Source organism: Lycorma delicatula, chromosome 11, assembly GCF_047948215.1.
Source record: "Lycorma delicatula isolate Av1 chromosome 11, ASM4794821v1, whole genome shotgun sequence".
Taxonomy (NCBI): domain Eukaryota; kingdom Metazoa; phylum Arthropoda; class Insecta; order Hemiptera; family Fulgoridae; genus Lycorma; species Lycorma delicatula.
This window is the reverse complement of record NC_134465.1, coordinates 61,363,229-61,380,224: the sequence shown is the minus strand read 5'-3', so window position 1 is coordinate 61,380,224 and position 16,996 is coordinate 61,363,229. Positions and strand designations below refer to the sequence as shown.

Below are 16,996 nucleotides of genomic sequence, written 5' to 3'. Positions count from 1 at the left end.
ACTGACGCATAATAAGTTGCTGAAATTGTAAATATCGGCATTATCGGTCCCATTATACAGAGTGTCCCACGAAGAAACAGAGAAATTTTCAGGACATATTTTACTGGTGAAAATAATGCTTTGTTTTCGAGCTACGGCTAGCGAAAGATTTCGCCCCGGATTTTATTTCTTCATATAAAAAGAGGCCCTACTGTAATTTTTAATACTTAAAGAGTAAAATTAGTGGTTTCTTATATAGTGACTAGGGTCCGCTCGATAGTTTTGATTGGCCGGAGGTAGGCATGCTTAACACCGAGCCCCGGTTAGAGTAGTTCAGGTATTAATGGGAGTCATGCTCGGGAGCGCGTTTTCACTTTCCCGAAAATGATTTAACTTTAGCATGGCGATTTGTTTTGAATTGGAGTTCACTTATAAAGTGATGAAATCACTTTAAAGTGATGAAATTGGAGTTCACACTTATAAAGGGACAAATAAGTAAATGTTGGTTGCGATCAACCTAATTGTAAATCCATGTGGTCCTCAAAGCTGGAGCTGAAGTGGGAGACTAGAGGTTATACTCGGCTTCCGAACGGACCTGACCTGAAGTCCTATAGGTTATTTATTCTCGCTGGTAGCACTCCAATCACTAAATTAATTGATATACTGTCGTGGAATGAAAGTTACTGAAAATCGTTTGTAAAGTGGGTACATACGGTTTAGGTAGTGGCAATAGTAATAGAGATAGGGGCGTGGGGTCTTTGATCATCCGCGGGTAGGCTGTTAGTTTAGCAGTTCTTGAGGGCTTCGTGGTACAGTTAGGTTCTGATGTCTTCTTTGAAGACAAACTTGACTAGGGCGGAATTTACCGATGTGGATGTTTCTTGGAACATCTGCATCGGTGGCATCTCACGAGGTCGGACTGATGACTGTGGAACGTGATTAGTTTGAGGGCAAGAAGGTGTCCTTCGATTGAGCCACTCATGGCTAGGAACGAGGAGTGGTGTAGCAACCAGACATGCTACGAAGCGGGTGTTCTTCTCCCTCAGGGGGTATTGAGATGGTTTCTTATATAATTTTAACTTGGAAATAGAATAAAATAGCTCCCAGAACTGTAATTCCAGCAATTTTTTTAGATACCCGACGTAAAACACATAATTCCGTGTCGAGAAAAAGTTTTGTTTTATGTTTGTAGTACAATAAGTTTGTTAAGTTACTAATAAATGAGGATATTGAGTAAAAAAGTTGTAGTGCTGAGAAGATTAATTGTACATGTAGCCAATAAAAAGTAAATAAAAAATGTTAAAAACCGGTTTTTTATTGACGAAGAACAAATGAAAAATACACAGTAAATCGTATTATTTTTTTCTGCACCTAATAAACATTCTTTTTTAAAGAAATACAAAATTTATAAAACAATATTTTAGCTGTGTATATTCAATAATTTATACAGGTAAAACGAAATAATTACTTTAAAAGAACTAAATTAAAATTTATGTTACTTTAGAAATATTTAAAAATGTTTTATTGTATATACGATGGCAATACTAACAGCTGGTCAACAGTAAAAATTCTGAACTTCGTTTGAATCTGTTGTCATAATTTATCATACAGATAAATTTAGTGTATTGTTATATCGCAGTGTAAAAATGTTGTTTTAATTTGTTAACGAAGAAAATGCCATTATAATTTTTGTTTATGGATTTTGTAACGGAAATTCTGAACCTGCTTGACGTAAATATCAGGAGAGTTTTTCTGGAAGGCGGATTTTAAATATGAATATTTTTTCTTCGGTGTATCAGCATTTACGAACGAAAAGATTATTTCCATCGTGTTCATTTTCTGTTGAACGTCAAGCAAATCATCATGTGTTCAGCATATTCAGCGTTGCTTAGGCACTAGAACACGTCAAATTTCATGTCGCACAGGTTTATCAAAAAACAAATTGTGGTCCATCCTACGGAAAGAAAAATTCTTTATCCTTTACGCCTGAAAAAGGTTCAAAATTTGCGGCCAACAGATTACCCTCACCGGTTAAATTTCTATCATTGGGTTCTAGACATCACCGATAAGGTAAATGCAATTTTATTTACTGATGAAGTCGCTTTACGAGAAACGGAGTCTTCAACACTAGAAATAATGATTTATAGAACGAAGACAATCCACATGGTACTGCCGAAACTAGTTTCCAAAATAGATTTCACATTTACGTTTGGTGTGACATTATTAATGACAAAATTCTGGAATCATTTATTTTCAATGAAAACCTTACGGAAGATGCATACGTTTATTACTTGAGAAATAATTTGTCGGCTGTTTTGAAGGATGTACCTTTACAAACTTGATTGTTTCCAACACGATGGTGCAACGCCAATTCTTTACTAGCTAAAAATCACTTTCATGATAATTTCTTTAAGTGGACCACTCGATAAAGGTTGGTTTCATACTTGTGCGAATTTTTATAGCGTAATAGGCATAAAAATGAAGATTTGTTTAATATTATCTTAAAACATATTAGTTTATTCTATCCAGTGAAATGAATTTTTTTTTTTTTTTTTTTTTTTTTTTTTTTTTGTTTGACGTACATATTTATATTTCGGTTTAGTAAGTAGGGTGTTTATTATGTTTAAACCAAACATGTTTGGGATTCGGAGGTCCCGGGTTCGAATCCCGGTCAGGCATGGCATTTTTCACACACGCTACAAATCATTCATCTCATCCTCTGTACAGTGATGCTTAACTGCGGCCCCGGAGGTTAAAAAAAAAAAAAAAAAAAAAAAAAAAACCCACTGGGTTAGTCTTGTAGTGAACGCGTCTTTACAAATCAGCTGATTTCGAAGTTGTGCGTTCTAAGTTTCAAATCCTAGTAAAGGCAGTTACTTTCATACTGATTTAAATACTAGATCGTGAATACTGGTATTCTTTGGTGGTTGGGTCTCAATTAATCATACATCTCAGGAATGGTCGACCTGAAACTGTATAAGACTACACTTCATTAACACTCATACATATCATCTTCATTCAGCCTCTGAAGTAATCCTGACGTGGTTCCGGTGACTACAGAAAAATAAAAAATGTTTGGTTTGGTTATGCTGATATACGTACGATTTGTCAGTACACGGATTACATATAATCTAATCAAACAATCTACGCTCACTTGGGTCGCTAATCTTGACTAATTAATAGTAATATTTTGATTGATTAAATAATAAATTTAGTAATTACTGCTTATAATCGAGTTGGTTTTTATTACGTAAAATATATTACTATGAAGAACGTTTAAAATGATTGGTATAAAACAGCACGTTAGTGTTTTTTTCTAAGTTTTATTCATCAATTAATATAAAATATACTATATACCTTTTCAGATCATGTAGCCTTGGAAGTGGTTATGTACGGCGTCAGTTTTAAAACGCTGTTACAAAATCATTTTATATGGCATCTAAGCCGGTTATTTTTTTTTATATTCACAAATGAATCAGTTTTATTATACAATTTGAAGGACGTTTATACGACGTAAAATGATTTATTTAGATTAGAAAGAATATGACCATTTTTTTCTCAGAAATGTGCTTGTGTGTGTGTGTGTGTGTGTGTGTGTGTGTGTGTGTGTGTGTGTGTGTGTGTGTGTGTGTGTGTGTGTGTGTGTGTGTGTGTGTGTGTGCGTGTGTGTGTGTGTGTGAGACTTGTGTATTATAATTGCTATGAGGATTACGGATTTATTTATTATTTAGAAAAATAGCTTATCTTACTAGCAACATATCGATGTATTGAAACACATAATAAATTATGATATACGGCAAACAAAAAAAAAAGAAGGAATTTTTTGTCAATCTGAATAGCCTTTTGAGTGGTGGGGATTTTTATAAAACATAGTTTTCTGAATCTACTTTCACTTATACTAACATATGTTACTAATCTGTGATTTATGACACGGGTTTTTCATCATATTTAGCCAAATTTTCAACCGATTTGCTTGAAAGTATTATTTTTAAAATCAGCAAACTATGTTTCATAAACACAAAGCAAAAAAACAATTTCGCTAATAAAAAACGCGGTAGAAATGCGCAAATAAAATGCTGCAATTAAATTATCGTAATTTTTGTACTGTTTCGATTTTTTTGTTGTTACAGGCATAAAAAATATCCAATCGTAACGGTTTTTTTTTGTCAGAATCTGTTAAATCTCTTTAATATACTGTAATTTTTTGAATTTTTTTCACAAGAGGGAGTATAAGACTATGAAGGGAGGTAATCAGATAACAACATATTTTCGCGGAGTGCTAATCAACCGCGGATCATTGTGATGGGAAAAGGTTAAGTAAATTTAATTTGAAAAAATGCGAAAAAAGAGGGGAGCGTAAAACGTATAAATACTATTTTCTGACTTGAAAATTTTACTACACTTCGCCAAGGCTCGAGTCGTAACTTTCTTCGCACTCTTGCATTAATTTGGGTATCATTATAGGCTCGTTCCATATTGTACTATTAATTGATAACCCTGAATTCATGAACATTTTAAGAGGCGAACGAAAATAATATTTTATATTAAAATTTATTAGAATTTTAAAACCCCATAGGTATTCTATCATTAACCGGGACATTTATTTTATCTCAAATGAGAAACTAAGTCGTAAAATTAATTTTTAAACAAAGTACATCACCCGTACAAAAATTCATCATAATGTCAACAGTTGTGTTTTCAAAACGTAAACTAAGTTTTATGGCAGTCCAATTTCAGATCTGTAGCTCTACCTATCCAGAGAAAAATTTGATCAAAGATTAGGAAACGTTAGAAACTAGTGTCGAGGGACGATCAATCTTCTTACGAATTAGGTGTCCTTCAGGAGGTAAAGTAAGTTAACCGCTTTGCTCAGGACCGATATCCACAGGTTATATCCTTTCCCGCAATTTATTTCAATAAAGTTGATTCTTTTTATGTTTTTTTCTTTATGTGTCGTAAGTTAATAAATATTTTTATTACTTAAGGAAATTTATTTTTAAACATTATATTCTATTGTTATGATAATTTTTTTTTTTAATTATTAACTAATTATTTTTTTATCTTTTTTGTATTGTTGCAGTCATTTCAGTCAAAGTTATCATTTAGTAGTAAAGAGATTGTTGCTTTGAGTTGTTCTTGGTGTAAAACGGCGTATCATAACAAGGAAGCCTGTTTTAATTATCAAAAAATTGGCGAAGAGTGCAGTCTTGGTGAGTTATTTTTTTTAAATTTCATTCATGAATTGGTTTTTATTTTTTTAATTTATTGCAGGTAATTATTTTTTTTTTATAATTTATAATCTAAGTATTATTTAGTTTAAATTCATTACGTTATGATTGGTCCTTTTTTACAGACTTTTCGAAGGAAAATACGGTAGGTATTACTTTTTCGGTCGGATGGTAAGATTGGGGAAGGTGAAAATAGATTTTCTTTACGTTTTGAGGTATGAAGACCACGAAAATACCGTTCACTTAAATTGGGGTTTCCCCATATATATATGTCATCATCATCATTCACTAAAGGCTACGCCGTCGATTTAGCCATGTCACTCCCATCTCCGCTTCTGTCTTCAAGTCATTATATGAACCAAGGCCCCCCATCTCATCTTTAACATTATTGATGATGGTATCTCTCGATCTACCCCTAGGTTTTTTACCCAAAACCTTTGTCCTTAAATATATTCGTCAAGAACTGGTCGTGTCGTGTTATATGTCCTTTCAATTTCGCTCTTCTTCTTCTTATAATATTTAGCAAGGACCTCCTCTCAACTCACTTCTGCTAACATTTGATCATTTCTTTTCCTATCCACCCAGCTTGTTCTTGCTGTTCTCCTCCAAATCCACATTTCCATTGCTTCCAGTCTTCTTCTTTCTGCTTTTTCAAGCGTCTATGTTTCACACCCATAAGTTAGAACACTCCAGACATAAGTTTTAGCGAACTTTTTCCTTATTTGCATACTCATATGATTATCAGTCCGTAAATTTTTTTTTATCCGGAAAGCTCGTTTTGCCAGCGATATTCTTTTTTTTATTTTCGTGTCACATTTATTATCGCTAGTGACGGTGCTTCCCAAATAACAAAAACTTCAACCTTCTATACAACAGTACCGTCTAATTTAATATCTACCTCCCTTTGTTTTTCCTGCAATCATAATTTTTGTCTTTTCCTTATTAAATTTCAGTTTTAGTACTTTAGATAGTGTTTCTAACATAATCTCCATTTCTCTTACTGATATTTATGTCTATCGATAAAATTTTGTGGCTCTAAAATATTCAAAATTACTCCATAAATTTCATTGAAATTTAGTTATGCTGTAGTGGTGTATCTGAAGTTGTGCGTGTATAAATTTGATGAAGATTGGTGGAGTCTTTCTTGAGTTACCCTCAATTTAAGGTCGAAAATATTTGAGCAGGGCTGTTAGAAGCGTGGTTCGTTATGATGCTAGAAGTTGTAACGTTTAAGTTTCTTTATCTGCGATATATATTGTTAGCAACATTAAACCGAATTAAATTAACGAAAAATCTTATCTTCTTGCGTATAACTACACAAGATTTTTCTTTCTTTTACTTTACTTTTGAATGGTTTTTAACGCTACTTTTACCGCTTAGTAACAAACTTAAAGGGAAACTTCCCATGTTAAGTATTGTATGCCTAAGTTTCTCTTTTAAATCAAGGTTGTCGTAGTAAGTAAATATCCGTTTCCAAAATGTATACGCTTATTCTAGTGAAGTAGGATTTAATCTATATAATTATAGATCCCTAAATAATTACAGGAAAAAGGTATAATGCGTGAAATAAATAGTAAAAAATAACTTTTAAAATGTTATGCACCAAAAAAACTTGAGATCTAAACTTAAGATCGTGCTAAATTGTAAATTTCCAGGTAGATAAATTTTCTGTAAATTATTCAAAAGTCTGTCGGTTTTTTCGCGGGTAAATTTAGCGTACTTTTTAATTACTACCATCGTTGATTGCGTTAATTATGGAAAATCTTTTCTAAGTAAAACTAAATCTAAAGAAAGCTATTAGAATTTTAATTTCATTATCTCAGAAAGAAATCAACTTTTATATAAAGATTTAATCTTTAAAATGTAGGTATAATAAATTCAATAAAAATAACAAAATTTTGTAAATAGTTTAATAACAGGTAATCCTGACTGTTTAGACAAATTGCATTATAAATCAGTCAAGGTTTGCACATTGAGATTTCGTTATTTCAGCATAATTTCAAAATAAAAAATACATTATACCGGTTCAAAAGGTGATGGATCGTCGAAAAGTGAGAAATATTTTATCGGGAATTTTAGTGTATGTTTTTAAAACATTACATTACATTAACATTACTGCGACAATGCATCTAATTTTGTACAGAGTTGTTTTCTAACAGATTTAAAAATATAAAATGTTTGTTTCATGTTTACGAAAAATTTTAAGATATAAAAAATTAAACGTGTTAGTAAAATATAATAAATAATATTACAAAAATTTTTAAAAACTTGCTTTATACTTTTTAGTCATACTTTAATCAAATTATTATCATACAATGATTAAATTAAATTAATTAGTAAATTAATTTAGATTTCAAGAGATAACATCCGTTTTGCAGATTTTTCCGTTTTGCAGATCCCGCACCCTTAATTTACTCTCGTACGGGGAAATGCTTGCTAACGTAATACTGGAATATTGTATTGTCTCCCGACCTTCGTAACTATTCAAAATTTCATCAATCAGCAATATCAGAAGTATGTTAAATTAAGGATGCAAGATTTTAAGACAAACAGAAAAAAAACCATTGTAATTTGAAGAAAAGGAAGTAAAAAGTAATTCGTGATTATATTTTAGCTTTTGTGTCAAATTACGCGTACCAGATAGTCTCACAATTGTTACAATGCATATCTCTTAAAAATCTTTTGTTACTATATTCTCAGTTTTAAAGCTACAACTAATTGTTATGATAAGAAAATTCATAGAGTAGTGAATTAAACTGGAATCGTGTTTTGGAATTCTGATTGGGTCTTAAACTTCGTTATCTATCAATAACAGACATTAAAGTATGATACTTTTCTAACAGTTAATTGGTCAGTACAATTTTAGATAAGACTGTAGTAAGCTGTAGCGGTTCGCGTATAGGCACTGTGGAACTGCACTCCCCTCCCGATTTTCACTTGATATTATCGATAACATTTAATGTAATGATTCCTTTTTTGTTTAATTCTTTCTTTATACTTGTACAATATGTAATCTTTACGCATAATGTCAGTAGCCATCCCCCATTTTATGAAAAAGATACAAAAATATTTGTTTGGATCTGTTCGCTTGACAGTTTCAGCGGCGTTGTTTGGCTTTTGTGCGCATGCGCACATAGGAAACTGCACGCGAGACTGGAAGGGAGAGAGAGCACTGTCGCCTCCACAGTGCCAACTCTGGCGTGCTGGTGGAAGGTAGTTTTTTTTTTTACTCGGCGTGTAAAGGAACGTTCCTTGTTCGTTCCCTTTTCTAGTTTAGTCGGAAGGAATATGAAAGCGGTTTAATTGTTTTTTTAGTAATGATCAGAAGATGGTGGAAAACAAGGGCTGTTTGATTACGAAATCTGTCCAAAACCACGCTGGAAGGGCGAAAGAGAAGGTAATTAGTAAAAAGTATTTATATATTTATTTCTGTGTATATAGAAATTTAAATTAATCACCGTTGGACTAGAGTGTTTTTAAGCGGCAATTTAATTAAATTATTATCTAATAATATTAAAAATATTCTCTCTATTGACATTTTATTATTTATTTGTTTAAACCGAGTATGTATACCGTAGTTTTGAATGTGATAAAGTGTAGAATAAGATTATTATCCTGCTTCCAGAAATTCAATTCGATTCATTTTTTCTGTTCTTTATTTTACAGAAAATTTTAACAATGGCCTTGAAAAGGCACAGGAAAAAACTTTCTGGAAACGCACCCTCACTAATTTTAACTACGAGCCGCCACTTGTAATAAGCTAAGCACCAATAATTATTTTAGTGAAATATGTTGTAATTGGATGTGTTAAAGATGAAATGAAATTCAAAAGTAGGTGTCGCAAAATGTTTTTATATCAGTAATAAAAAAACTTGAGATATCGGATCAACTGAAGCAGTGCTCGACTTCACATCGATAAAGTAGAATTTTGCTGATGCACCGTAAGCGAAGAACCCGTGTTTTATAGTCCTATATGTTTTTAAAAAGGAGGTCGGTAGTTTGATCATACTAATGGTGTATTGCATTAACATACCGAGAGATATTAGCTCGCACTTACCTCAAAGTGTGATCTACAATTTTATTTTATGTTCCAGCATCTGGATCCACTAAAGTTATAGGAGCGGTTGATCGTCAGACAGTGTAACCCGAATTGCAAACAGTGATAAGTCTTCCAGCCCACTACATGGCAGTTGTCCCTAGAAGAATGTATATTACCTTATTACGGGAAGAAGAAGTTTGTGTCCTCTGGTTATTACAGCCATAATAAACATTGTTTACTATCTCTCTGGAGTCCTCTGAACATTACATTACATTAGATTACATTACACTAACATTGCTGCGACAACGCAGTTAATTTTGCACAGAGTTGTTTTCTAACGGATTTGAAAATATAAAATGTTGTTTCATATTTACGAAAAGTTTTAAGATATAAAAAATTAAACATGTTAGAAACATGTCATTTCTAGAGTATAGAAAGTAATTCCTGATTATATTTTAGCTTTAGTGTTAGAATACGCGAATCAGTACAATGCATTATCTCTTAAGAATTCTTTAATAATTTAAAAATAAAAAATCTGATGTGGACACCACATGATTTCCTTGTACTCCTATTAAATTACATATACACGTTTTTTGCTGCACTTCATTTAAACTTATTTGATTTTAAAGTGTGACAGGGTCCTCCAATTCTTTAATAAAGTGGAAAGTTACACAATTGCAATGTGGTGGACACCACATTACATCAAATTTTTTTGTGGTGTCCGTATTTGCATTTTATATTAGTTTATATATTAATTTCGTTTCCTCTCGCTCAAGTAGCTACATGGTGTAAGTGAGAACGTGTCAGATCCTAACTATGCCCACATTGGTTTGAATCCGACTTCATATATGTATATTTGTTTAACTTTTTTTTAAATATTTATTTTTTAATAATTATTAACCTTTGTAAAAATTTTTATATTAAAATGAAAAATACGTAAAATGTTTATTTCACTAATAACTTCTGATTTGTTTTCTTCTTTTTTTTTCAACAGAGGTTAATAATTTTTAATAAATCAATATATTTAAATATTAAAAAAAAGGAATTGAAGTCGAAAAAAAGGAAATGAAGCCCATGTAAGATTCAAATATTTTATTAATTAAAATTTTATTTCGCTATAAAGCTGGAACCAATGCAAATAATAACCATTTATGAAATATCGTTAAAAATTTCTGAATAAGGGTTTATTACAGCAGTTAAGAAAAAGTCCAAAATACAATTTTTTTGGATTTTAGGCTTTTTTGGACACTTCTAATCTAGTCGATTGCAATCAAAAGGGAAGATGCGCAACTAAATGTTACAACAGTCCTAAATCCAAAATTTCAACATTCTACGGCTAATCGTTTTTGAGCTTCGCGAGGTACATACGTACGTACATATAGATGTCACGCCGAAACTAGTCAAAATGGATTCAGGGATGATCAAAGTTGGTATCTCCGTTGAAATCTGAAAACCGAAATTATTCGCGATCACAATACTTCCTTTACTTCGTACAAGGAAGTGAAAAGTGGAAGCAAACTTCTCTTAAATAATTGTTTCGATCAACAAACACAATAAAAGATAGATCTATTTCGTTTTCCAATGTAATTAAATTGCCGGGTCTCAAAATTACCGCAGGATTTAAATTGCGCGCCCTTTTTTCCGGTAGGCTTTCTAAAGCACATATTGTAGTAATCACATTCCGATTACTCTTTTCTTTTATTTAGCCTTCGGAACCACCGTAAGGTATTACTTCTGAGGATGATATGTATGAATGTAAATGAAGTGTAGTCTTGTACAGTCTCAGGTTGACCATTCCTGAGATGTGTGGTTAAGTGAAACCCAACCACCAAAGAACACCGGTATTTACGATCTAGTACTCAAATCCGTATAAAAGTAACTGCCTTTACTAAGATTTGAACCCTAGAACTCTCGACTTCAGCTGATTTGCAATGACAAGTTTAACCACTAGACCAATCAGGTGGATAAATCATATTCCTGCTAGTAGTGAGTTAGTCGTGATGTAAAAGTACACGGTGCAGGAGTTGATTTCCATTGTGAAAACATATTACGAATAGGGATAGTGTTGTGCTGAAACTGTCAGTCGTGTATATTATCGCAAGATGTAACAGTTCTTTTGTAGCCTCAGTTGCAAGCCATGGATGGACTTTGTGTTTCGATGTTGATGAGATGTTCGCAAGATGGCGCCACGTGTCATGCGGCGCTCTAAACCACTGAATTGTTACAGCAAATATTTCACAGGCAGATGACTTTGTGCAATACTGATCACAATCGGCCACCAGTTCATGCGATCTTACACCGTGTATCTTTTATCTCTGGGGATTTGTAAAATTCAAAATTTACAGCAAAAATATACCAACCATTCCTGAAATTAAAGAAAAGATCTGACGCGTTATCGCAACAATTGAGCCACAAGTCTGGGTAGATAAGATTGCAAATTTTGTCAAAAGATTGCGCGAGTTTCGTATAAAATGTAGAGGACATTTGTCGGTTATTATTTTTCTTATTTAATCGGAGTGTTTACTCTTTCTTTCAATGTATATCACAATTTTGCTAGCTCATGTAAAAATAAAGATTAATTTTGTAAATTTAAATCCTGCTTTATTTTTGGACAAAATATTTCCCATCGGTTGTTTAAATTGAGAAGAGAAATAAAACTGGGTATATGGTTCACATTGGTAATCTAATTTTGTCGAACCGAGTTTGACTATGAAACTGCTTTATTTTGATGCACACTCAATTTTTTTTTGTTTCCATTGTTTTTACACTTTTTTTGTATATAGAAACAGATGATTTTTTTTTTTCATTTAACCAAAGTCCGCATTTTGAACATTTTTATTTTTAGATATAACGTATCTGTTCGTATAGAAATTAATGTAAATTTTTCTTAAAGTATGATAACTCGATAAAATTTGTAATAGTGGATTTACTAGTATATTTACTATTACATATATAGGATCTACTAGTATATGCACCCCAGCGATTGTTAGCACGCACTGTGCAATTTTTTACAGTCGATTTTTTGCCCAAAACAAATACAATTGGGCAGAAGCCGAGTATCGCTTAGATAGAAAAATACAAAGATAAAAATAAATCCTTAAAATTTTTAAATTCTTCAACAATACAAACGTGAAGAAAAAAAAATTACACATTTTAAGTAAATTTATCCAATACTTAATTGAATAACAAAGTTAATATTAATCCATTTTTTACACGGCTGCCCAAAAAGGAGTGTAAACTATTTAGGGTGTATGTATGTATGTATGTATGAATATTTGTTCCACCGTAGCAGCTTAACTGCTCAACTGATGTAGGTATATGACCTCGCGTTGGAATCCGTACGTTACCGAGAATGTCATAGGCTATATAAATATGTGTATGTGTATATATATATATATATATGCAGGTGATTCTAAAAGAAAGGGAAATAATGTAGAAACTGATTCTAAAGCTTGAAATAAGGAAAAACTTCATACAAACAGGGTATCCCATATAAAACGCAACGCAACCTTATATTGGTAGGTATTGAATAATAAAAAGGCTTGTATAAATGTAAATGAAACTTTTATTATTACCATCTAGTAAATGTAACTAGCATTACCATCCAATACCTTACATTTAGAGTAAATGTTGGAAGTGGCCGCCATCTTCTTATATACAAGCTTCAATTCTTTTTACAGCGTTTCTTGCAACTTTTTTCAAAGTTTGTGGCTGGATATTTAATACAGCTTGTTCAATATTGACTTTCAATATTTCAAGTGTTCGTGGTTTGTTGCTGTAGGATTTTTCTTTGAGGTAACCCCGTAGAAAAAATATCCGCCGCAGTCAAATCTGGAGATCTTGGTGGCCACAAGCCTCGACCGATAAAACGATTACCAAAGAATTCCTCGACGAAATCAGAAGTTGAACCTGCGTAGTGCGATGTCGCACCGTCATGTAGCCAACAGTGTCTGTCTTCCTCTTCCAAGAGTGCGATGAACCGAAATAAAATATCCTGATATCGTTCTGCATTAATGGTGTACTCGAAAAAAGGAGGATCGATTATTTTCTTCCGCGATATCGTGCACCACACGCCCAACTTTTGCGGGTGTAATTGTTTTTCGTGATAAACGTGGGGATTTTTAGCGCTCCAAATTCTACTGTTTTGGCTGTTTACGTAGCCATCCAAATGAAACCGTGCTTCATCTGTGAAAAATAACGATTCCATTACATTAATTCCCTCACGCAGAAATCGACCGAACCGTTGACAATATTGTAGCCGTTTTTCTTTGTCGGGCTCAAGAAGTCGATGAACCGTTTGAATGCGATAAGGTCGTAATTGTAATCGTTTGGTCGCCCGATGAACAGTTGATTTAGGCAAATTAATTTCAGCAGACAAACGTCTGATCGATTTATTTGGCGAGGCGAGCAATCGGTCTTTGATTTTAGTGACTGTATGTGTATTCAACACTGACGCAGATCTTTTGTGTTCCTTGTTATTAACAGAACCGGTCTCTCTAAATTTTGCGACTAACATTAATACTGATGTTTTGTTAGGAGCTGGTTTATCTGGGTACTTATGGCGAAACAAATCTTGCACTGCAATCACTGATTTCGTACTAAAGTACAACTTGACAATGAAAACACGTTCATCTAGCGATAACACCATCTTTTCTCTAGCAATATACTGAACGTTATGATTGGATTATTGTTACTATCGGTAGTGTTCTACTGCGTCGCCGCGGAGTTCAGATGTTGGACGAGTCCATTTCAGTAACGAGTAGGGAAGTAAGCTTGACTTTTGAAATTTCAGGGATGAGTGATTGATGGATTGCGTTTTATATGGGACACCTGTATTTCCAAAACTGCATTGTTATCGAGTTACAGCTAACGAAAAATTATGCGCGGATTTCAGTTCCGTCGGTCAGATTTCAGTATATTAGGGGTAAAGTTGATGGTTTCTTATGTTTTTTTGGCCTGAAACATCAAAATAATTAAGTCCCACAACTGTATTTTCCATAATTTTCATGATATCCAACATAAAACAGGAAAATTCGGTAACGAAAAATATTTTTTTAGGTTTGAAGGGTAATAAATTTGTTAAATGACAAATAAATGAGTAGTAAATTTTATCATCAGAACTTGTAGAAAATTGATTTCATAAAGTATATGAAAAGAAAAATCAATTTTTGTTAATAACAAACGTAACAAAATAATCCTATAAATTTCTAAAAATTAAAAACGGCTGTTTTTAGTACAATAAATTTCAACCTGTGAAAAATTAAAACATTTTTAATTTTCATTTGTTTATATTCACTATTTATACTCACTGTGTTTTATATTCTAATAATTTATTACACGACTGCCCAAAAAAGGAGTGGAATGTATCTTTCTTTCTTTTCTTTCTTTTTCCTGTTTAGCCTCCAGTAACTACCGTTTAGATAATTCTTCAGATGATGAATGAAGATGATATGTATGAGTGTAAATGAAATATAGTCTTGTACATTCTCAGTTCGACCATTCCTGAGATGTGTGGTTAATTGAATCCCAACCACCAAAGAACACGGTATCCACGATCTAGTATTCAAATCCGTGTAAAAATAACTAGCTTTACTCGGACTTGAACGCTGTAACTCTCGACTTCCAAATCAGCTGATTTGGGAAGACGCGTTAACCACTAAACCAACCCGGTGGGTTCGAATGTATCTAAATACATTCTAAATATACATAAATACATATAGATCAATATATCTAAGATGCTTAAATAAATACAGATAGATATAGATAAATGCATTTATGTGTTTAGGGTATATGTATTTCTGTTTATTTAAACACACGCGCGCGCGTGCGTGTTTGTTTAAAAAAAATAGAAAAAATAATTGTACTATATTCAAATACTATAACAAAATTATCACCCACACGCACTTTAATTATCCTCTAATCTTATAAAAGTGTTTGCCATTTTTTTTTTTACATTCATGTTTTTTACTTCCTTATACGAAGTAAAGAAAGTATTGTGGTCGCGAAAAATTTCGGTTTTCAAATTTCACCGGAAATATCCATTTTGATATTCCCTGAATCCATTTTGACTTGTTTCGGCATGACGTCTGTACGTACATATGTACCTATGTATCTCGCGTAACTTAAAAACTATTATTAGCCGTAGGATGTTAAAATTTGGGATTTAGGAGTGTTGTGCTCCTTTCCTTTTGATTGCAATCGACTGGACCAAAAGTGTCCAAAAAAAGCCAAAATCCATAAAGTTTGGATTTTGGATCTTTTTCTTAACTGCAGTAATAAGCCTCATTGAGAGTTTTTCAATGATATATCATAAGTGGTAATTGCCGGCTAGATTTGCACTATCATGCTATTTAATATAAACATCCCACGTGATGTTATTTTTTACAACTTTTAATTGCTATTTAAATACACCAATATCCTGATGAGAGGTTTTTTCTTTTTGTTGATGTAATAAAATTTCTGTAAATTGTTCATATAATGGATGTAATTAAATTTATTGCGATTTATAATCTTATAATAGATTATTCTACACGTGTTTGTATTCAAATATATTAATATATAAATGCTTACATATATATATATATATATATATATTCTATATATACGTAAAGCACATGCTAACATAAAATTAAATTTATAAACGAGATTTTTTGAACGTTTATTAGTTCAATCACTCATTTCTGTTTACTGTTGGAACTAATAATATACTTAATTTTAACAAACCCATTAAATTTATTTTAACTTTTATAAATATAAATTTGATTTATAGTTTTTTAGGCCTAAAGATGAGCAAATAATATAAAAATTATTGAAATATCTTTGTAAATAAGATTTTTAATCATTAACTCGAAAAAAATAGATTAGTACAATTTTTACTTCCTTGTACGAAGTTAAGAAAGTATTATGATCGCAAAAAATTTCGGTTTCCAGATTTCAACGGGAATATCCATTTTGACTATCCCTGAATCCATTTTCACTAGTTTCAGCGTGACATCTATACGTACGTACGTATCTCGCATAACTCAAAAATGATTAACCGTAAAATGTTGAAATTTTAGATTTAGGACTGTTTTAACACCTAGTCGTGCACCTCTCCTTTTGATTGCAATCGACTGTACCAAATTTGTCCAAAAAAAACCTGAAATCCAAAACAAAATTGGATTTTTGACTTTTTTTTTAAATCCAGTAATAAGCCCACATTGTGAGCTTTTTAACGATATGTCATAAATGGTACTTATTTTCATTGGTTCTAGAGTTATAGCCCAATAAAATTTTAATTAATGAAATATTTTGATCTTACAAGGGAAGGCGCTTCGGCGAGAATCCGACTTCATTTCCTTTTTTAACTTTTTTTTAATTTAAATATATTGTTTTATTAATAATTATTAACCTATGACTGTAAAAAAAATTACAATAAGTAATGATTGAATAATACCATTAAAATTAAAAAAAATTTAGAAAAAAATTAGTAGTTATTAGTGAAATAAAATTTTATGTACTTTAAAAATGTGTATACGTAATTTAATAGCAATACAAAGATTTTTCAACATCAGATTTTTTTAATTTTGAATATTTATCTCTTATTTACATCTGTGGATACATTAGTGCTATTTTTTTTTTTTTTTTGTCTTCAGTCATTTGACTGGTTTGATACAGCTCTCCAAGATTCCCTATCTAGTGCTAGTCGTTTCATTTCAGTATACCCTCTACATCCTACATCCCTAACAATTTGTTTTACATATTCCAAACG

The 16,996-nt window shown here is 32.0% G+C and overlaps 1 protein-coding gene across 1 annotated transcript in view; it reads left to right on the top strand.

Moving 5' to 3' along the window:
• The window catches only part of rdgA (retinal degeneration A), a 369,811-nt gene that overhangs the window by 160,930 nt on the left and 191,885 nt on the right, over positions 1–16,996 (top strand). The window contains exon 5 of the mRNA XM_075378003.1: positions 5,060–5,189. Coding sequence (XP_075234118.1) covers positions 5,060–5,189 — 130 coding nt within the window. The remainder of the gene's footprint in view (positions 1–5,059; positions 5,190–16,996) is intronic.